General features: G+C 34.7%; 1 protein-coding gene across 1 annotated transcript; it reads left to right on the top strand.

Annotated features, from left to right (window-relative positions):
- Positions 1-16,545: 16,545 nt before the first annotated feature.
- LOC133292337 (equilibrative nucleotide transporter 3-like) lies at positions 16,546-21,433 on the top strand. Its single transcript, XM_061490745.1, has 10 exons — positions 16,546-16,657; positions 18,516-18,580; positions 18,663-18,767; positions 19,385-19,540; positions 19,621-19,764; positions 19,858-19,963; positions 20,211-20,383; positions 20,491-20,651; positions 20,804-21,062; positions 21,160-21,433. Exons 2-10 carry the CDS (start codon positions 18,548-18,550, stop codon positions 21,265-21,267), a joined length of 1,245 nt encoding a protein of 414 aa, XP_061346729.1. The 5' UTR covers positions 16,546-16,657; positions 18,516-18,547; the 3' UTR covers positions 21,268-21,433.
- Positions 21,434-24,216: the final 2,783 nt, after the last annotated feature.

Genomic DNA, 24,216 nt, shown 5'->3' with positions numbered 1-24,216 from the left:
ATATGTTGTTGTTAAAAGGGGTCGTGAAAGCATACATCAAGTCCCACTCTGAACCCTGGAGCGCAAAAAACGATCATGTAGTCTAGTCATTGTTAAGGGAAAAAATGGCACAACCTACTACGTACGATTCTCAAATCAATAGCACCCGCTTTTGAAACCGATTCATTTAAAACATAGCACTATTACTTTGGGGGCCTGGACTGAAACCCACATGGAGGCACGCTGTTCCTTTTGTTCACTCTCTGTGAGGGACAACACTAATACACACAAAGATATAAAAAATGATAAAACTTTATTCCTAGCCAGATTTTAAGCAACAAGGGACAATATTGAAACATCTCTGCCATGCCATTACAAAAGAAATAATTAAAGAGACTATCTGGTGGTTGGGAATTTATATACGGTGAGATCTTTGGTGACTTTTTGCCCTTGAGTTATCGATATAAGGAAAAATTAGTGGCTCGTGAAATACGTACAAAAGAAGACGTGTGTCTCTTGTGTGGCTTATCGGTCAAAGGAATTAACAATATCATTGACGTTAATTTGTTTAGTATATGTTTATGGGACATATGTCATTAAGATGCTGGAAAAGTTAGTTAGGGAGACTTTGGGATCTTGACTCAGTCGATTTAATTCAAGAATAAAAATAATTACTATTAAACGGGACTAGCTAATTGGTGTGTTGTAAAAAAATAAAAATAAAAATAAAAAGACCGAGTGAGATTTGATTTGTTATCTAACATTTACAAATTAGTGAGCATAACGCTAGAATAAGCAGAGTACTACTCCTAGTCCGATTATACAAGCGATCTATCATATATATATATATATATATATATATATATATATATATATATATATATATATATATATATATATATATATTAGTTTAAAAATTTAATAATGTTTAGTGTAGCAAACAAATATTGAGTAACCTTTACTTTTGGTATGCAAACGAAATAATTGACTAAGAACCCAATAATTGAATAGGGAGCATGTGAAAAGACAAAAAAGAGATAAGGAAAAGCAGTAATGGTACAGAGTACAATATCGCAGTCTTAATTTCGTTGTATACAACTGAAATATAATATTTCTTCTTCAACTGATTTATGAAGAGAATTAATAGCTACTTTAGAGTACTTATATATTAAAGTAGCCGAGGATATGGTGTTTATGAAACAAAATTTTTACTAAGAACCCAATAATGGGTTGGGTTTATGTCAAAAGAAAAAGAGTAGTAATGTTACATAGTACAATATCAGTCTTAATTTCGTTGCGTACAAATGAAATATAATATTACTTCTGCATCTTATTTATAAGGAGACTTCATCATAACTACTTTGGAGTACTTGTATAATAAAGTACCCAAGGATATGGTGCCATTACGACAAGTGAGCAACGATGCAGAGTTTGATGTGTGAACAGCAAAACAAATATATTCCGCACATAAAATTTGTGTTGAAATCAACGGTTTACACACTTTGTAGGTGTTGATATAGGATACCTGTTTAGTGTATTGACTTGGTGAAGAAGTCTTCTTAGTAACTAAGAGTATGGTGATAATATTTTGCGGTAATAATAAGGATGTAAAAGAATAAATTTATACTTAACCATTGGTATTTTTTCAGTGTTCATTATAGAAAGCATTTATTGTAAATAACTTTTATGAAAGATTTATAAAACTCGAAGAAAAATAAACTTTTTTTTTTTTTTAAGAACGTGATGTGTTATAAATTTTTAAAATGAGAAAGACAAAATTATAAGTATACATAGACCTACTATTTTATCCGTGTTTGAAATGGCACTGTCATTTTCTTTAGAAAAATAAATAAGAGAATCTATGGACACACACACAACAACAACAACCTCAGTGTACATGATGGGGTTATTGGGTGCCACAAAAATTTTCTTGAAAATTAAAATTTTGCTTGTAAATTATTAAAAATAAAATAAGATACTTTAAATCTGATTTTAATTTGGCCCCAAACATATAAAATCTTTGTATTTGGCCCTTCTAACCAATTTGGCCTTGATCCGCCCCTCTAGATAAATTTTAATTAATGTATTAATTAAACCCGTAATTGATAGGGATAATTAAAAAAAGAATCTTTTAAAAAATTGCAAGAAACGATTATGTTTTCAGAATAAATTAATCCGATCATGAGTTAAGTAGTGAGACAAAAAGGTTTGGGACAATGCAAAATCCAAAATGGCTTTTCATGTGTTTCACCACTTGGAAACGACTTTGAAGAACGTTCTACTTCTTTGGGGTTGCTTCAAGCTTGCTCTATCTCTCTGGTACAACTTTCCTTTTAATATATACATAGTTTAGCTGAGTACTCCTTTTGCTTTCCTTGTTGGGTGTTATCTTCTTCGACGAAAACCATAGATTCTCTTTCACTGCCTTGATACAAGAGAAAGCAAAAAGAGACCCATAATTTGTTTGTCTGTCATTGGAAGACTATTACCCGTTCCTTTCGCTCTTTCCCTTCTCTCACTTTCTCTAAATTATGTATACATGCATTAATTTTGGAGAACTGAATTCAACAGGGAAAAGAGATTGCACGCTTCAAATCAAATTACTTTATTAAACAAAAATAGGAACAAAGATTAAAAACACATAAGGGACCGAGAGAGAGAGAGAGAGAGAGAGAGAGAGAGAGAGAGGTGAAGAAGCGCATGATGATTTGATGAGTGCATGTGGCACGCCATACCCCCCATGCAGATAACAGCATCATTCTATGCTTAGTGTTTGCAATAGGGGTGTGTAGACAAGGAAGTGAGCCTTTACCTAGCTACTTGGGACACACTAAAAAATCAACATCAATAATTTATGCGGAACCGGTGACCAAAATATCATGTTTTGTCAAAAAATTTATCCAAATGTCACGCGCGAACAGTATTTTTTACCAGACTGCCACGTGTCATAATTCGCTACCACTGGTAGCGAATTTCGTGGCCAATAATTTTGTGACACGTGGTCATATTGCAGACCAAATTCGCTACTAGTAGTAGCGAATTATGACACGTCATCTTTTTTCTGCGAAAGTGTGCCACGTGTCAAAAAATCATTCGCGAACATAATATCCTACACAAGATAGCGAATTACTACCTGCTTGACACATGTCATTTTTGCTGACTGTGCATTCTGACGTGACATAATTCACTACACTGTGTAGCGAACTATTTACAAGTATATTTCGCTAGCTACACAGTGTAGCGAATTATCCCACGTGATATTTTGGAAAAAATTATTGTTGGCGTGACAGTCTGATAATTTTTTTGCCCAGGCATAGCAAAATGGTCACTATTTCAATTTATGTTTCAATTTATGCTCTTTTGGAAGGGCATTGGCATTGTAATGTACCTATGAGAGAAAGAATATGTAGGCATAGGTTTGATCATTTGCTTTTTCCTTTTCCACTCAAGACTGTAGTGAAAAGTTGTGCAAGTTCCGGTAGTTTTGTATTCTTGCCTCCCCCTCAACGTCAAGATGAAGTAAAATCCGAGTCATCTTTGGTGTGCATTGCGTACGTACAAGAAGACAAGGTAAATGGATCTAGATATTCTAAAGTTCAACTAATTAAATTGTTGTTTATATATTAATTAAAGTTATAATTGACGATATATGTTTTTTTTTTAAAAAAATCTTACTAATTTATAATTTGTTATTAGTTGTTTGTATTTAAATAAACTACAATAATTTTAGATAATTAGAATCCTATAAATTCTCTCAAATACACTTTACTAGTGAGATTTAAATGAGTGTTTGGCACATAAATATGAAAAAGTATTCTATATAACATGGATTTTTTATCCTGGATGATCCAATCCACCCATCAACATCAATAGTTAAATACGAAATTCTCAAAAATCAATTCATATGACTTTTTGTTATTTGAAGTGCATTTAGACATCAAAAGAGTTTACTGATATATACTTGATGCTTTCCATTATTTGACGAGGATAGTGTGGAATTAGGCCTAAATATAATTTGGGCTGGCCTTGTATTCTTTTTTTTCAATATAGAACCAAGCCCAACAACTCCCACGTGTGGGAGATGCATGGGCGTAATAGGAGGCCTAAACGTAAGACAAAAGGGAAAAACCTTAAACCCAAATTTCAAGTTGCTGGTTGAATGGAGAACCTGTGGCACCTACGTGGCCTTAGTGCCTTATCCAGCAAATGTTTGCGCTGTCTTTTAAGATTTTCAAACCCAACATCACAACAAGTGTCTGTAACCATGGCATCCATCACTATATCACCTGCAACCTCTTCGCAGGTACTAAAAAATTATGAATTTTTTCTCTATAATGACTAGCATAGGGTAGTTGCTTTTGGGTTTTAAGTTTAGTTGGAAGCTGTTGAGTAGTGTTAAACTAAATAAATTTACTTGAGAAAATGAATAAAATCACTGTTGATAATACATTAGGTTGTACAATTGTGTGAATTGGCATATAGGTTTAATCAAAACATGTGTAGGTTTAGGATTTATTTTCTTGACCATTATAGTTCTAGTACATGCCTTTGATGTTCTTTTTTATATACCAACATTTCAAGAAGCAGAAGGATGGTAAATAACAATCGGCTTTTCCTTATAATAATAATAATAATAATAATCTATTAATTCTCCAACATTTTAAATAAGAAAATTGGAGAAATAATTGGTGTTTATAATCATCTTGAACTAATAGGAATATAAGATACCTGCTTCAGAGAAGCCTTCCGAACAAACCTTGAATAAGATTCCGCTTACCTTGATGTGCTACTTCTTACTTCCATAATTGTGCTATTATGATACGATAGCAATGAAAGTTTACTCTAGGAAACATCATAGAAGATTAATTGGGATGGCTGACTCAACAGTGAATATTCTAGAAGGAAATAAGGAGGGCAATTCTGTTAAAATTGTTGGTAAGGAGAGACAATTGAATGATGGCATGGCAAGAGGTGAGGTGGTTATTTTAGGCGTGAAGAAAAGGCATACTGGAATTGGGCATTGGGACTGGGAGAGAATCAACACCTCTCTAATGTGTTGAGCTATCATTTCTTCTTCTTAATTTTGTTTACTGTCATTTCAGTTGTTAGGGAGAATTACTCCATTGTAGCTGAGTATAGTCATTTTATTATTTTCGTTACTTTGTAATTTTCAGTCATCAATATATAGAAAATCCTAAAGGGAGTTCCTTCTGAACCAAAAATCATCGTCTGTTCTTATTTTTTATCATTAATATGAACCAGTTGTATCAACTGGTACCAGAGCAAGCTGATCCAGGGATGTTTTGAATGGTACTGACTCGAAACCTGGATGCAAGAATTGAGGCTATAGATGAACGTTTTCGCAGGAATGAAGAGTTGGCTGAGGAAAGACATCGGAGAAATGATCAACAATTGACAGAGATCCTTTAAATGTTACAAGGAGACCGTCGGAATCGAGGAAATCACAGTCAAGAGGGACGACGTCGTCGAGGAAAATCTCGTCAGAGAAGCCCAACGACAAGTGAATCAGAGTAGGTCGAGCATAGAGCATAAAATGTGATAAGAAGAAGAATGACTCGATTGGAAATGCCCAGATTCAGTGGGGAGGATGTGTATTCGTGGCTGACTAAGGTGGAGAGGTACTTTTTAGTGAATCGTATTGGTGACTTGGATAAGATTGATGCAGTCATGATCGTGTTAGATAGTGCAGCCCTCACCTAGTTCCAAGTGTGGGAGAGGAACAACCCAAATAGCACCTAGACTGAGTTCATAACTGAGGTATTGGAGAGATTCACCATAGAAACGATGGGTAGTCCGTATCAAACGTTGATGAGTCTCAGACAAACGGGAAGCGTGGCAGCGTTTCGTGCTGAATTCGAAAGGATCATCAGTCTATTGCATTATGCTGACGAACTCATGTTAAAAGAGATCTGGCTCCACGGTTTGAAGGAAGGGTTGCGAATCGAATTGTTGCAGAAGAACATTGCTAATTTGGGGGAGCTGATGAAGAAGACGACCTTGCTGGAGAAGCGAAATCAAGCTTGGGTCCAAGATGGTTTTGGAATGGGTAGTTAATAGGGTGGGCTTAATAGAATACAATAGCCCACTCGAAACTCTTGGGCGTCCTCAGGTGCAAAGCACGTGACCAACTTAAACCATGTTAGCGCATCACATGACACACGTACCAGTTGTGACGCAACGGGAGGAGACACGCAGACAGCTTCTAATACATCCAATCTTCAGGATAACACAAGTGGGGGTGTTCTTGTCACTGAGAGCGTGGGAAGTCTGTCTTCTAGGGTGGATGGTAGGAGATTACGTCAAGCGAAACTTCAAGAACGATCCAAAAAGGGATTATGGTTCAATTGTGAAGAATGATGGAATCCCAACCATCATTGCAAAATTCCACAGCTTAATTTCTTGATTGTCGATGAAGAGGGTGACGAAGGCGAAGAAAGCGTGGGTCAAACAGAATAAAAAATCGAGGAAGCTCAAGAGACGAAGGAGGACATGACGTTGCAGTTGTCGATCTATAGCTTATTAGGGCTTCCTTCGAACCAAACCATGAATTTTTTTGGGTCTATTCAGGGAGAACGATTGGTATTGATGGTGGACTATAGGGCGTCACATAATTTTGTGGCGAAGACGGTGGTTGAGCATTTAAGGCTTCCGGTGGAAGATACTCCCAGATACAAAGTTGAAGTCGGTGATGGGTACAAGGTGGAATGCCAAGGTGTATGCCGAGCGGTTGATATTGATCTTCAAGGGGCCAAATCGTGACAGGATCTGTTACTCTTTGAGTTAGGTGGAGCTAAAGTTATATTGGGGTTAGATTGGTTGAAGAGTTGGGGCGAAATGAAGGCTAATTTCAACAAGTTAACACTAAAGGTTTGCGTTGGGGGAAAAGAAATTGAGTTGAAAGGTGATCTGGTTCTGTCCAATACTAAAGCTACTACTTCTTTGCGTTCAATGTTCAAAGCTTTGTCTGCGGAGGGGCAAGGCTTCGTGGTGGATCAACATTGGACCGCAGCTGCAGAATCAAAGCCAGAAGTGGTGTGGCCTGAACTCAACCAAATGTTGCTGGAATTTGATTATTTGTTTCAGGAGCCCAAAGAGTTACCACCAAAGAGGAGGCAAGATCATGCAATAACTCTCAAAGCAGGTAATGAGATTCCAAATATAAGGCCGTACAGGTACCCTTACTATCAGAAAGCTATAATCAAAAAATTGGTCTCTGAGTTGCTTAATTCGGGTTTAATTAGAGCAAATGTAAGCCCATATTCCTGTCCTATAATCTTAGTAAGGAAAAAAAGATGGGAGTTGGAGAGCTTGTGTGGATTATAGATCTTTAAATAAGATCACCATATCTGACAGATTCCCAATTCCTGTCATTGAGGAATTGTTGGATGAATTAGGAGGATCTAAAGTGTTTTCAAAGTTGGATCTTAAATCTGGTTACCATCAGATTAGGATGAAAAAGGAAGATGTAAGAACCTGCACCGTTAATTAAGGAAATTAATTAATTAAATATTTCCATAATTCCATAATTGACCCTAATAAGTATTATGAGGCTTAAATAATTATGGTAAGTGAGTAATAATGCAAAAAGTCATTTTTCGGACGAAAAGCGCAGATAACGGTTCTTCTAGTCGGTATAAATCCGTACCGATAAAGTATCCCAGAAAATTATAATAAGAGCATGAATATTACTAGAATAATATATAGGACTTGTAAAACGAGTTTCAAGTTAAAATAATGAGAACTGGTTCCAGAACTGATACTGGCTATGGGAAAAGCGCGTACTGGAAAGGTGCTCCGAAAAATAAAATAAAAATATGATAATTCTTGTAAAATTGAGTAAGTTAAGAATCCTGAGTTTGGAATTAAAATACTAAGCGTAGCTATTAGTGCTAATATTGTGTGATTAACTTTAAACCGGCTATAAATAACCACTTACACACAACCCTAGGCTGATCCTAAGACATTTGTATGTGGGTTTTGGTGTGTGCTGGTCAGCCTACATTGTTCATTGCCTTCTCTTCACCATTGAAGACCAAGTTGTCACCTTTTACTTGTTTTTCCTCCTCTTTCACCTTGTAAACACTTGAGTGGGTCTCTTGTGAGGGTGAGGTTCAGTTTTGCTGAGTTGAGGGTACTGTTTGGGGAAGAGTTTTGGGGCTGGGTTCCTTGCTTTGGTGGTTGGAGCTTTGTCTTGGTTGTGGGAGCTCCAAGTGGTCATCTTTGTGAAGAAAGGACCCATCTTGTAGTGTATTTTCATGCACCATCTTAGTTTGAGTATTTGGAGCTGTTTGGTGAGCTCCAAGAGCACTCCCTTCTCTGTTTTGAGCCTTGGGTAAGTGTTACCTCCTTTGATCATGAGTTCTTTTGGTTAAAAGAGATGTCCTGACATGTTTAATAAGTTAAACAAGTATGTAATCTGTTTATGAACTTAAAAGAGGTTAAGAATGCATGCTTGGACGTTCTTAATTGGTAAAAGTTGGGCCTTTGATGGATATCTTCGCGAAATGCAGAAACTGCATTCTGTCGCGAAATATCCGAATATGGATATCCGGATATTGATCTCCGGATATTGGCAGAGAGATATCCAGATATGCCCCCAACATATATCCGGATATTCTGGGTTTTCAAAGAACAGTGGCTGCACTGTTCATACAGAAGTCTTGTATGGGTTTGTGGACCCTAGTATGATGATGAGGTACTTCTGTAATAATGAATTTAAGTCAGAATCAAGGGATTTAGGGCTTGTGGCTTTGTGGGAAGCCTTAAGACGTAAAACGTAAAAGGAGAAACGTAGTCTTTATGTTTATGCGTATGAGCTATGTTTATTGATATGCTTGCTGGTCCTAAATCAGATTGTGATCTTGCTGTTTGTGGACTCTGAGGTATTGTGGACTCTTGGCTTAGATAGCTAGCTTGCAAGGTAAGTTTTCGTGTCCTCGGTTTAGCCATTGTTTGTTCCACCATGTCCCATGGGGGGATGGTTTATATGCATGATGTGTCTTCATGTATTGATTTGCTGAAATGCTATTGAACTGTTAAGTGCAAATGCTATATGATATGTATGTGGTGTTCCGTTTAAACAGGAAACCATTGGGTATTCCTGTGGATGGGTACAGCATGGGCTGGTATTATGTGGGTAATAGACGTATTCCTGCATTTCTCTGATCAATAGAATAGGTATAACACACAAGACATGAATATCTGTTGCATTGCACTGATATTGAATTACTACTTTTAGAACTTATATTGCACATGTAAGTGAGCTTAGGGTGGAAGATCCTTGAGGACCCCTTATCTTACTGAGATTTATTGTTTAGAGATCTCACTCCACGTTTGGGGGCGCTTATTTCAGGTTCAGGTAATATGGGGGCTGATGCCTCTTGCGGCAGGAGGCCAGAGCTTAGCTGATGATATTGCTGTTATATTTATGCTGACATGTCTGGATCAGATGTTGTTTATGTTTTCCGCCTTATTATTATGTTGTTGATGTTGAGACTCATGTTGGGCTTGATGCCTTATTTGGGTGAGCATGAGGTTTGTTCATGCCACTTTTTGTTAGTTCTTTGAGTTGAGTTGTATAACTTAGTAGGTTGTCCAGTCTATGTGTTGTAGTTCCGTGACTAGAGACTTATATCTGTTATTTTAATTAATGAGGTATTTCAGTTAGCTGTCTTTTGCAATTTACATACAGACATGGTTTTATTTAAACAATTAATTAAGCAAGTTGGTAATGATAATGACGTCATAAATGAAAAGAAAAAGATGTTCCGCATTTTTAATTAAGTGCAGCTTAATACGATGATATGATAACATTACCGGATATATACGGGGTGTTACATTTTATGGTATCAAAGCAATGGTTCGAGGGAAAAGCCTGTATGTATTGCAATGATTAGGACTACCCAAGGCTCAAGGAGTTGACACCATTTTTGTCGTAGTGGACCGATTGTCCAAATACTCTCATTTTATTTCTTTGGCTCATCCTTTTAGTGCTAAGGATGTAACTCTAATCTTTATCAAGGAAGTGGTTCACCTGCATGGGTTCCCCGCTTCAATAGTCAGTGACAGAGATAAGGTTTTTCTTAGTTCTTTTTGGACTGAACTCTTTAAGTGTTCTGGTACTAAACTCAAGTATAGTACTGCTTATCACCCTCAGTCCAATGGCCAAACGGAGGTGGTCAATCGTTGTTTGGGAACTTATTTGCGATGTTTTTGTGGCCCAAAATCAAAGACTTGGCCCCATTGGTTGCATTGGGTTGAGCTTTGGTATAATACTTCTTATAAGGATTCTACTGGAACCACCCCTTTTACGGTGTTGTATTGTTGTGACCCACCAATTTTGTTGCGTTCTTTCTTTGCTAATTCCTCTGTTGATGAAGTATCCAGGTTACTACATAACAGGGATGCCATTTTACAAGATTTACATCAACACTTGCTGGTGGCACAGAACAGGATGAAACAGCAAGCGGATCAGCATCGACGAGATGTGGAATTTATGGATGGTGATTCGGTTTATTTGAAATTACAGCCATATAGACTGAGGTCTTTAGCTAAAAAAATCAATGAAAATCTCAGTCCCCGTTTTTATGGTCCGTTTACCATACTGGAGCGTGTTGGATCTGCAGCCTATCGTTTGGAGTTACCCACTGAGAGTAGAGTGCACCCTGCATTTCATGTATCTATTCTAAAGAAAGCTGTATCACAGTCTACCATAGTGTAACCGCTGCCTTTGATATTGACTGACGAGTTGGAATTAAAAGTTCAACCTGAAGCAGTCTTGGATTAGAGGAAAAATTCTTTGGGACGCACAGAAGTATTAATCAAATGGGTACAATTACCTTCATTTGAGAACTCTTGGGAAGATTCAGCTAGGCTCAACTAGAATTTTCCAGATTTCCATCTTGGGGATAAGGTGAAAGTTCTAGGGGAGAGTATTGATACGATAGCAATGAAGGTTTACTCTAGGAAACGTCATAGAGGATTGATTGGGATGGCTGACTCAACAGTGAATATTCTAGAAGGAAATAAGGAAGGAAATTTTGTTAGAATTGCTGGTAGGGAGAGAGAATTGAATGATGATGTGGCAAAATGTGAGGTGGTTATTTGAGGCAAGTATCAGGCGTGAAGAAAAGGCAGACTGGAATTGGGCATTGGGATTGGGAGAGAATCAACACCTCTCTAATGTGTTGAGCTATCATTTCTTCTTCTTAATTTTGTTTACTGTTATTTCAGTTGTTAGGGAGAATTACTCCATTTTAGCTGAGTATAGTCATTTTATTATTTTCGTTACTTTGTAATTTTCAGTCGTCAATATATAGAAAATCCCATAGGGAGTTCCTTTTGGACCAAAAATCATCGTCTGTTATTATTGTTTATCATTAATCTGAACCAGTTGTATCATATTACTTGAGGCTAATTCATATATTTCACTTTTGGTGTGGTTTATAATAATAGTTATGATTTTTACACTACGGAAAGAAACAACGAAAGTTAAAAATTGGCACATTCCATCCAATTGTTGGGGGATGAGTATTGAATTGATTGTTTCTTACTGTTTGGAATCTTGCCTCCGTTCTTTCACTTTTCTTTCTTGCTACGTTAGCATTAAAATCTATCTTCTGCACTTAAACTATTAGTTGGTTTAAAGGTGGCACATATATTGTTAATTTATTATTAGTTGAAGACAAGGAGAAGAAAAATCTACCATGTTGTTCAACACATAATGCATTTAGCATCCAAAAGTTTGATGATTAATTGTTGACCTGCCAATGTGCTGTTTACGATTCTTCAATCCTAGTTTATTCATCTATACAAATCATAACCTGACTGGGGAAAATTACAAGTCAGGTTCTTCAACTTGTGGTACTGTTGCCAAGGATGCCACTGGAAATGATGTAATTGCTGAGCAATGGCTCTACACACATCAACCCGGGGACCGTACGCTTACACAAGGATTGAAGGTGTGTGTACATTTTTTTAGTGTTTAGTATTCTCATAGATCTTCAACAAGTTACAGATGCCATATAGGTAATGTTGAAAGCAATAGTTTCTTAGGACTATGTTTCAATCCCATTTCTCATTGCTGTTTTCCTTCAATTCTTAGAGTTCTCTTTCCTCAACAAATTTAGCTTGCTACACTATGCCAAATTTTTCTGGTCACAGTGAAAAAGAAACTTAAATTGTTATTTTAGATACAGAAACCTAAGGTTGGGCCTTTTAGAATTGAAAATGATTTCCTTCTCAAGCTTCCAACCATAATAACTATTTTGATCATTACATAATTTGAATCCTGCCAACCCTTTTTTTACAGAGAGAATCTACCTATCTCGTGGTGGAGAAAGACAAAACTTTATGCTTGTTGGAAATCGACATACACACAAATCGAAAAAGGAAAGAGAAAGGGAAGAGAGAAATTGACACAGTGATTTACCCTGGTTCTCCCAATGTAAATTACGTATAGCTTGTCTGTACTATATTTACCCCAACACCACTCGTTATAAGTCACTCAGTTTATAAAGGAATATAAATAAGATTTAGAAAACCCTCACAACAGCTATTCATGGGCCCAAGCCCAAACTACTAAGAAAAATAAAATTACAAAAGCCCACAACAGTACCAGGCCTCTATAGGGTAGGGGGCATTGCCCCTACATCCCCTCCAGGGCGGCTCCCCCGGACCCCCGCCCGCTCACCTGGGAACAGAAGCCCAATTGCTTTCTACTGACCCTTTCAATAAGAGCTCTGATGCAACCCAACAATGTCGTGTACACTCACCTTGGGTGTGTTGTGCCATGGAACAAAGCTTAGAACAAGTTCATTTGCCCCTGCCATGGATCTCAGTACAATGATCAGGGAAGAGTTGTGAGAGGGCCTACTGCAAATTGGAAAACCTTTTGACAAGTTCGTTTAGCTGCTAATGTTTTGACTAATGAGCATACGTTCAGACTTCTTATCATTAGTTTTTTAACAACACCAATAGTGTTCAATCAACACAAACATCAATTTTATCCCAAACCAGTAATGGTTCAATATTCAGTTATATTTTATTCACTTATCTGTTACTGGTTTAGTAATGAATATTTTTGTTCGTTTTTGTTGGACAGTCTCTGGCATTGGTGCATTCTGATATGGATGATGGGAAGGTCGCATTTGTTCCTTGGGTTGAAACAGATTTCAGAACAGGTGACGCTCCATGTTGGGCTTAGACTTCTTAAAGCCGTCTATCTATTGTAATATACTAACAAGCACGGACACAGATGTTTTTGGAAAATTTGCGTGTCGGACACTCCGACACGCAGTCAACATTAGGGACACGCGGTCAACTCTCCAACACGCTCCGACACGTTTTTTCGACACACAGTCAACTTTTTCCGACACGTGGTCAACGCTCCTACACGCTCCGACACGTTTTTTTTTAATCTTAATTTTATTTTATTAACTAAATATAAAAAAATTAATTTATAAATTAATTTTTTTCTGTTACGAAATTTGTCATGAAAAATTAACAAAGTACGAAAAATTATTTATATTTATATTTATGTTATGAAATTTAAATATTTGATTGGTTATATTATGACTTATTATGAACTCTTATATGTATTAAATATATATTATATTATATATATTAAAAATTTTATTTAATATCAAAATGTGTCTCAACGTGTCGAAATATGATATTTTTTTAAAATTAACGTGTCAGCGTGTCGTGTCGTGTCCCGTGTCGGTGTCGGTGCATCATAGGTAATATATATTTAATCTGAAATTCTAACAATCTGTTTTGTATTAATGCATATACACATCTTGTAATCATATCAATATTTTGTCAATTGAAGCTCTTAGTTATAGGATGAGAAGGAACCTTAAAATGAGTACTTTTTTTCCCTGTAATTTTTCACTTTCTGGGTATCCCCTCCCCCCGGTCCTTCTCTATTTTTTATTTATTTCATTTAATGCAAAGCATAGCTTAGTGCTGCCAAATATTGAACCTTTAGAATTCTTACAATGCGTTTTATAACGTTTATGGTTTTTTATATGGGTTTTATTAGTGTTATGTTACATGATTTAAGTGTTGTTTTCAACACACACAAAAATGGAGAGAGAAAGTGAAATGATGAAAGAGAAAGAAAAACATGTAGATCCCACCTCTTTAATGTGTGTGTAGGAAAGTGATGTTATATCATGTTACATGATAAACATAAAACTCTTTTTATATAGCTGCTGGTGTAGTCACTGTAATTTAAAATCGATGTTTTATTGTATATATTATAATACTTAATTTTGATTTATTTTTTACTACATAATATTTATGCTATTGTTTAATTATCATAACAATTAAATTATAACTTAGTTTTAAAAAAAAAAAAAACTCTCAACTAATTCATTGATTATCCCATTTAATTTGTTTGGAACATGGTTGACCAGGCCCAAGACCTATATAAGTGAACATCATTTTCTTTTTGATAATATAAGTGAACATCATTTAGTATATGCAACAAACTCAATTTTATTTTATTTTTAAGAACTAAGACTCAATATTTTATAGCATAAGTCCGTGTTTTAATTTATGGTAATTGAAAGAGGATTATATTTATAAATTTTTTGTTTACAAAATATATTATGTAATACGGATAATATATTTATTTGAGTATGTCCTACTTGTAGCACATAGTGTAATTTGTAAAAATTTATAAATAAAAAATTTATAAATATAACCTAGGAGAATGATATTGTAACAACCAAGTTGTATTGCTACCAGGTTACTATCAATCAATTTCACCGTTAGAACGATTATGTTGATCCAACGGTTATATATATTTTCATCTTTGAATGGTTATGATTCCCCATATTTAAAGTGAAAGCATTAAATATGGGAAATCATAACCATACAAAGGTGGAAATAAATATAAAGTATTAAATTTGAGAAATCATGACTATGCAAAGATGAAAATAAATATAACCGTTGGATCAACATAATCGATCTAACGGTGAGATTGATTGGTAGTAACTTGATAGTAACACAACTTGATTGTTACAATATCATTCCCCTAGGTTCGAATCTCATTAGTGTTATCTTTCAAGTATTTCGTCCAAAATTCAACAAAATTGATTTTTCAAATAAACATGTGACAGTTTAATACCAGTTGAACCCGATTCAAAACTAATTCATCAATTTTATACCGAATTAAATGAATAATCGCTCCAATGTTTCAACTGAATCACTTGATAGTTTAGTTTATAGGTCAACCTATTCAGTGTTTGTGAAGTTGTTGACAAATGCAGGAGCTTTGTTTGGGGTAGTTTCTAAAATAGCGGCGGATACGTCTCCTTCGTTGGGATAAGGTGTGTCAAACCCATCTTTTTATAAATAGGCTTTCCTTTCTTATATATACAAAGGCCATACCTTTATGTACACACCTTTTTTTTATTGCATATTCCACCTTAATTTTTATCTCAATTTCTTAGTTACACAATCACCTCTTGTCCCCTGAAACACACAAAGAAGCCATCCATAACCGTCCTCAACCATAGTTCACATGGTACAATTATAATTAATTAAATAATAGTGTAAAAATTATATAATGATTATTTTGTAATCTAGTAGCTGGCTGGTTTGAGAAGCTCAAAAGTTTCAAATAAGAATTTACATTCTTTTTTTTCAGTGCCTGGATTTGAGTCTTATTTGCTCTTCGTTTTGTTGGGTTCGTTTTTCTGCAGGTTACTGTAGATAAGTTATCTGCAGTAAGTCCAATATGACATTGTTTTGGGGCAAAAATTATGATATTTTTGTAATTTTAATTTATTTCAAGATTATCTGCAATTACTGCAGATAAGTTATCTGCAGTAAGTCCAATATGACATCGTTTTGAGACAAATTATGATATTATTCCAAAACGACATCGTTTTGAAAGTAAATGCAGATAACTTATCTGCATTACCTCCTGCAGAAATATTTTTCTGCATTTTGTTTTATAAAACTTTCCATATCTCAGAATGATTTTTATTTTTTTTTGGGTAAGAATCTGAGAATGATTTTAAATTCCAATTAATTCGTGACCAGTCGAATAAATCTATATAAGGAGGAATATTTTTACTATCAAGATTTTTTACTACCAACTCACTACCTATCTAATTATTATTGGATCAATATTTTCTCTTTTTTCAAATTTTTTTTAGTATTCTCTCTTTGATTCAATGGCGATTAAATGGGTAGTAAATTAATAGTAAAAAAATTTAGTAGTAAAAATATTATTCCTCAATCTATATAGGGAAACAAAATTCTCTCAACCGTTTCCACCCCATTTATATTTATTATAATAATAGAAATAAAATAAAGTATATGTAACTTTTGTCAAAATTTAGATAGCCACGCTGACACCAATATGAAGACTAAAGAGTAATCGCAACAGTGACGGCCAAGTTGTAATGAATTGATTATTAACCAAAAAAAGAATACAACTGTATTATGTAAACAAATATAATTGGAGATATTGATTCTTTTCGAGCATATTGATTTCAAAGATTACGAAACTCTAGTTTTCACCTTTGACTTATTGCAGTACACGGCCATTGGATCGAATAATTGATTCTGGTTCTCTCCTCTCATCTCTTTCTCTTCCTCTCCGCTCGTCTGGGTTACCTTGCAGTAATACACTAATATTGTGAGTTCTCTCTCCCTTTACTATTTCATTTTCTTCTTCCTTCATTCAATTTTGGTGCTATGCTGTGTCCCTTCATGGTTTTTTTTTAATTTATTTTTCTTATCCACTATCTCTCCCCGTTTCAGAAAATAAGAAAGCCACCCTTGGAAATAGCAAAAAATAAAAATAAAAATTGTAGATATCATAAAACCATCTTTCGGATCAATTTTGTCTTTAAGCTTAAGGAAGAATTGATTTCTTACATGTCTTTTGCACAATTAATATTTACTTTTATTTTGTCAACGGATTTTCTATTAACGCTTATTGCCTCGAAAATGATAATATTTTTGTATGGAAAAATGGTGTCTTCTATGTGACTATCTGTTTTAAAAAGAGTATGTGTCTTTCAAAATACACACACTTTTCCCGTATGTTCTCAAAATCAAATAGTTGGTCTCTATTCCTGCATATTGCTCATTTATTTCATCACTGGGTATTGGATTATTGTAATAGTAGCAGGAGTTCCGCAATAGATTATTTAAGAAGCATTTGACACAACGAACTTAAAGAAATGAAATGTTTTGGTTTGTTCGTTTTTTTCAACATTTTTGGTAAAATAAATATATATTTTTTTACATGGAAGGTTATATTTATAATTTTTTTGCTTACAAACTACACTACGTGTATTATCGATCAGAAATTTTTTTTTATCAATATAACCCTACTCATTTTTTATTAATAAAAATAAAACAAATCTTATAAATTATGTGTTTTTTTTAACGTGTTTAACTAACAATGCCTGCGCTGCTCAAGAATTATAATATTGCGATAATCGTGGGCTCATAATATATAAAAGAAGGTTTCATGAGTATAATGTTACATGACTTAAGAAAAATTTTCTACACACACAACTAAGAGGTGGGGTTCATATATATTTTTTTCTCTTTTTTTATTTCACTTTCTCTCTTCTCTTTATTGTGAGTGTAGAAAAATTTTCTTACATCATGCAAGATTATACTCGTTAAACCCGAAATAGAAGCGTTGACTTAGGCAACTCCACTGAGTGTATAGATGCCATCTCTTCATTACTATTATTTTAAGGGTGTTGTTAAGTAATATTCTTTAGCAATTCTAATATCCTTTATTAGTAATGTATTTAATGAATAAATTTTACTAATTTGTTGAGATATATAGTCTCACATTGGTTGTATGTGCAACTAATGTGGAGTTTATAAGGCGCACTCCCACCCTTTGAGCTAGTTTTTGGGGTGGTGTATCTCAAGGTTCTTTACATGGTATCAGAGCCTCGCCGCCTCCCACTTTCTCTTGTGGCGTTTCTTAGCACAGGTAGGTTTGGCCTGTTGCATTGTCCACTCTTCAAGCCCAATGGGCTCTTGTGTGAGGGGGCGTGTTGAGATATATAGTCTCACATTGGTTGTATGTGCAACTAATGTGGAGTTTATAAGGCCTTGGGCACTCCCACCCTTTGAGCTAGCTTTTGGGGTAGTGTATCTCAAGGTTCTTTACATAATTAATTAAAAAATATTATATATTTTTTAAATTCTTAATATATTAAATATCAAATGTGAACATCATCATTACTCCAAATCCTAATATATTAGATATCTCTATTTTTATTTAATATTTTTTAATTCCAGAGACACTTTTCAATTTTTACAAATGCCTGTCTTTTCTTCTCTTCCTGGGGTGATAAGACTTGTTTGAGTGGCACATGGCACAAGGATTTAAAAATCAAAGATAGGTGGGTCCTGGGGTGGCTTAGTAGTTAGTATCTGCTGTATTTCAAGTAGATTATGTACAAATTGAATCATCATATATGCTGCTCTATATAACCTTGAAGTTTTTCACTTTCTTGTAGAACTTGATTCAAAAAAGGCATCAACAGCTGCCATGGTAAACAGTGAGCATCCAACACGTCTTGAGGTTTGTGCTTGGATCTATTACTACTTTAGTTAATGAAGGGAAAGTGAATTATTTCTTAATTTCCATTTCTTGGCATTAATAGGGAAAATATGCTGCAATAGTTGTGTGCTGGCTTCTTGGCAATGGATGTCTTTTCTCATGGAACAGTATGCTGACAATAGAAGATTACTACGTTTACTTGTTTCCGGTAAATGTTGTATATTTCTCATGCATTTTTCTGCTTATCTGACTTCTCATTTAAATAGTATAGCAAGCATTACTTTCAGGCCAGTTTGCAAAATTGAAATCAGGCACAATTCCAATTTGGACCACTTCTTTGAAATTTCATTTTTCTGTCAATTAAAGCTCCATATTTTAGCAAACAGAAGCACCGATACTTCTTAAATTTTTTTGCCAACGTATCGGATATGCGTATCGGAAACGTATTGTTTGGTAATCTACATTCTGTATCATCGAATAACGTATCGAAAACGCGTATCGGTGCTTCATAGAACCTCATCATATCACCTGCCAACTGTCAAAGAATTGGTTCAGGCAGCTAAGAACCCTGAAGTCTGTCTCTCCTCAACAAACTTGCATATTTTGAAATAAACAAGCTTCCTGATATAAGCAAAAGAATAAAAAATGTCCTTTGAAATTTATGATATGTAGTTTTGATATTTATTAGAAAAATAAATGCAGTGAAAATCAAACTCGTGACATTTTTTTAATACTCTATTTTGTGCTTCTTAGATGTTGTAATTGTTTAATAATAGATTTGTCTTGGTAAAGAAAATAGTTTAATTTAATTTTCTCCTTGTGCAGAAATATCACCCCCCTAGGGTGCTTACTCTAGTATATCAGCCATTTGCAGTTGGAACACTTGCAATACTGGCTTATAATGAAGCAAAAATCAATACACGATTACGGAACCTATTTGGATATACTCTTTTCTTCATAAGCACTTTGTTGGTGTTAATTGTAAGTCCTATTCACTTGTTTGTGAACTTTGTTTCCTTTAGGATGGTTTTGATTCTACTTTTTCTATCAACCTGCCATAGGTGAATGCAGCAACATCTGGTAAAGGGGGACTTGGAACTTTCATTGGTATATGTGCAATTAGTGGTGCTTTTGGAGTTGCTGATGCTCATGTTCAAGGTGGAATGGTGGGAGACCTGTCCTTCATGAGTTCAGAATTCATTCAGGTCAGCAGCAGTAATATAATTACTATGAAATTATTAAAGCTGCCTTCAGCATATGAATTTATTTAATATGGTTTTATATTTTTATTGTTATAGTCTTTCCTTGCTGGTTTGGCAGCATCCGGTGCATTAACCTCTGCTTTGAGGTTAATTACAAAAGCAGCATTTGAGAATTCTAAGGATGGTCTTCGCAAAGGAGCCAGTAGGTTCAACTCTCCAATACCTGAATTCTTTTAGTACCATGTTATTGCAATATAATGTGCCTTATGAATTTGAAGTCACTTTGTTATTTAGACCAACAATGTAAACACTTCTTCTTATTCACCGTGATTCTGTGATGATGGTTCCATTTCTTGTTTGTTGCCATTGAACTATATATAGTTATGACCATCCTAACTCCCCATACTATTTAGTTACTGATCACTTTTCATGTTATACTATCCTTGCAGTTCTGTTCTTTGCCATATCAACATTCTTTGAGCTTCTTTGTGTTCTTCTCTATGCATTTGTTTTTCCTAAACTACCAATTGTGAAGTACTACCGTTCAAAAGCAGCATCAGAAGGATCTAAAACCGTTTCAGCTGACCTTGCAGCTGGTGGCATCCAGACTTTACCTGGAGGAGTACTGTTTCTATCTTCTTCTTTTTTGCTTTCCAATATGTCCCAAAACTTTCTTATTGTTCAGGATTCAGCTTTTGCAATAAGGACTTTTTGTTTTATTTTTTTCAGGGTGAGGAATATGCAAAAGAACAAGAGAGGAAGGGAATCAAGCAATTGTTATTGGAAAACATTGATTATGCACTTGATATGTTCCTAATATATGTGCTGACACTATCTATTTTCCCTGGATTCCTGTCAGAAGATACTGGATCACATAGTTTAGGCACCTGGTATGTTCATTATGGCATAGCTTGTTTAATGCCCTTGTTCTAGCTTCATTCCTGTTCCTTTATAACCAACCATACACAAAACAATAGGCCAAGATATGCATTCTGTGATTATATGTACCATTTGTAACAGTTTATATTTCCAATTGTTTCAGGTATGCACTTGTTTTAATTGCAATGTATAATGTGTGGGATCTAATAGGAAGATACATTCCCCTCTTGAAATTCTTGAAGTTGGAGTCCCGAAAGTTGATAATGATAGCAATTCTTTGTCGATACTTACTTGTTCCAGCATTTTATTTCACTGCAAATTATGGTGACCAAGGCTGGATGATAATGTTGACATCCTTCTTGGGGTTATCCAATGGTTACCTCACTGTGTGTGTACTCACATCTGCACCCAAAGGTTACAAGGTGAATCTATTTAAGTGTTAAATACAGTCACAATGACTTGCATGTTTTAGAATTCAATTTGAGACACATTAATATTCAACTTTTTGACTTTTTGTAGGGTCCAGAACAAAATGCCTTGGGAAACCTGTTGGTGTTGTTTCTACTTGGAGGTATATTTGCAGGGGTGACACTTGACTGGCTGTGGTTAATAGGTAAAGGGTGGTGAGATCTCAATCATGCCAAACTAGAGAATGGTTCTGATGTGGGGACTTGTAAAAAATTTTTTACCATTGTTTATAGTTTATTGCGTGTTCTTTTGCTAAATAAAAAAATAATGAATTGGTTAATTTTGGTGTTTCATTCATATTAAATTCGTAATCTAATATTAGATACATGACATTCTCTTTGTAATATTTATACTATTCTTTGTTACTAGGCGGGATTTGGGTTTGTTCTTTTGTCATGGTATAAGAATGATTTCAATTGAAACAGTCACATAAGAAACCATTCCTAATTGATCCAGGACTGTGGAAGTTCCAATTGGTACCTACATCTGCAGAGTAAAGCATGTTATAAAGATACATCATCGGTCTCCCCAATATCACTTTTGGGAGGGGTTTAAGCTTTAATCCTGGACCCGTCGCAAATCAAATTAGTTGCGAAAGAATGAACCAATTAGAATATTTAAAAAAAAAAAAAAAATACATCATCCGAATTCCGATGTGGTCTGTTTTAAATTTGCGTGCAGTTAACAACCTCTGAATCCAAGCCCAATCGACCAATTATACATCCTCCACTTGGGCTTTCTTTCCATTTGGGTCTAATCCAATTGGTTTGACTAACCCTGAAAGAGTGGGTTTTCCTTTTATGTTATTATTATTATTATTATTATTATTATGTTATTAAAGATCTAAGGTCTTTTCATATATTATTTTTCGTTTGGATGTCAGTTAGGCCCAAACCATAAGTTGCTTCTAATGGACTTCAAATCCCTACATTATAAATCAAATATGCTTTCACAGAAAAGATTTTGAGCCCAGACTGTATGGTACTTGTGATTTTGTGATTCACAAGTTTCGACTGTATCGGAGCACAATCTGGTTGTTCTAAATGCTTAGAACCTTGATAAAAGAATATTAATTTTTGATTTACAAGTTTGACTAAAAAAGAATTTTCATTTTTTTCCCTATTTTACTTTGTGAAGTTTCTCCTCACTCTTAAACTCAAGACTAATATTGAAGATTCCTTTCCTCGTAATGTTACGAAGTTGTTTCAAAATTGTATAAAGGAAGAGTAAGAAAAAAAATGACTAGAGGTGAATGTAACAGGTATACAAAATCAAATATCTAAGTTTAAATGAAAAAAGTTGAGGATAAAAGACAGCACAAACAAGATTTGTAATAGTTTATTTTAAAAAATATTAATTACATACGTTTCTTCGGTCAACATAAGTATTTATTTATTTTTCATCACTTTTAATTGTTTTGATTTGAAAGTGTATTTAGATTAGATGTGAAAAAATTCAATAATTGTGATAAAATTAGTTTTATTATTATGTTTACTATACTAAAAATAGTCGTATATTTAGTTACTAAAAAAACAAAGTCTTATATTTTTTTAAAATTGTATAATATTTGATGCATTATGATGAATTGGGTAAAAATGGTTATAATTATAAAGTAATCAAAGAATTGGAATGAAAATGTATAAAAGTTAACTTTTCTAAAAATAAAGTAATTTTTTAATCGGATTATATCACAATTTTAATAATAAAACTCATAAAATAAAAAGGAAAATGATTATTTTAATTATTAAGCATTGTTCTGTGAATGAATGCTAAGGGTTTTTTTTTTTTGAGTAATCTTAATGGTATTCTCCGGCCGTAACCAGTGTTTTAAAATTCTTCCCTGTCTACGGGTCAATTCCATCGGGTCACTGACCCCCCCCCCCTTCTCTCTCTCTCTCTTAGGGTTGGGGTCAGCAGTTAGACCCTGCATGCACGTTGACCCCCCCAAGTCCTTGACCCCCGAAATCTCTCGATTAATTGATTCTGAGACTCCTGGGTCAAAGGGGGTCACTTAATTTTTATTTTTTTAAAAAATTACAAACGAAAAGATGTTGTTTGGTCATTGGTGTGTTAAACAAAAAACAAAAAAACAAAAACAAAAAGTCGTTGTTGCCTAGATCTAGAACTAGATCTGAAATGTGAAATGTTCTTTTTCTTCTCTTTCGATCTTCTCACTGACCCAAACCCAGTCTCCTTATCCAATGTTCTCCTCCGCTGTGGTGGCGGTTCCTCCTATCTTTTTCGGTCTTTTTTCTCCCTCTCTTTTGCCATGCAAGTTCTTCTCTCTCCCCCGTTGATTCCTCGCGCCGCCACATCTCCTCTGTCGTTCTCTCTTGGGTAAGGGATCTCCTTTTATATGTTACTGTAGGTGCGTGAGAAGGATAAGGTGAGCCTAACTTTGATGATATAACTTTTCATTAACTCCATGAGAATATGTGTTTTATACTTTGATTAGCTTGTGTAATATTGACTTGTGGATGTAATTGGTTGAATTATGTTAAATATATTTTGAATCTTTGATGATTGGTAGTTTGATTTTTTGAATTTTTCATATAGGATATATATTTATATTTTTTAATATATAAAGTTGGGTCAGCGAAGTGATGTTCATGACTCTCTAGTTAAACCTGTGACCTTTGACCTCGACCGAGTCGATGGTCAGACCGAGTTTTTAAACATTGGTCATAACCGAAGACTAATCCTTATCGAGCACTATCGGACCTTTTGGAGGACGGCTCTCCCAAATCTTTTTTTTCATTCTCAATGCTTAAATTCGAGACCTCTAGTTAAAGGGGTTCAAGCCGCTTATCCCCTGTGCCGAGTTTGGACTAAGGTTTTAATGTGACATTTGATCAAAAATAAATTTTATCAAAAAAAAAAAAAATCAACCGTTGTCCTTGACACTATCAGTCTATCAGTTACGTAAACCCATTCTTTATCTTAACGTGACATTTGATCCAAAAAAAAAAAAAAAAAACTGTTGTTACAGGAAAAAAAAATTAACCATTGTCCTTGACACCATCAGTTACGTAAACCCATTCTTTATCCTCTGAGCTCTAACTAGCAGCCATATTAATGTCCTATGATTGCTGCCTACCTTATCAGAAA

Source organism: Gastrolobium bilobum, unplaced genomic scaffold (genome assembly GCF_033153095.1).
Source record: "Gastrolobium bilobum isolate Gb01-03AN ecotype WA unplaced genomic scaffold, APGP_CSIRO_Gbil_v1 utg2134, whole genome shotgun sequence".
In the NCBI taxonomy this organism is placed as follows: domain Eukaryota; kingdom Viridiplantae; phylum Streptophyta; class Magnoliopsida; order Fabales; family Fabaceae; genus Gastrolobium; species Gastrolobium bilobum.
Note: the sequence above shows the minus strand (reverse complement) of the source record. Positions and strands in the feature narration are given on the sequence as shown.

Coding starts and splice junctions, on each gene's coding strand:
- LOC133292337 (XM_061490745.1), top strand. CDS start 18,548: ATGGTAAACAGTGAGCATCCAACACGTCTTGAG. Junction 18,768..19,384: donor ACTACGTTTACTTGTTTCCG/GTAAATGTTGTA, acceptor CTCCTTGTGCAG/AAATATCACCCCCCTAGGGT. Junction 21,063..21,159: donor CTGCACCCAAAGGTTACAAG/GTGAATCTATTT, acceptor GACTTTTTGTAG/GGTCCAGAACAAAATGCCTT.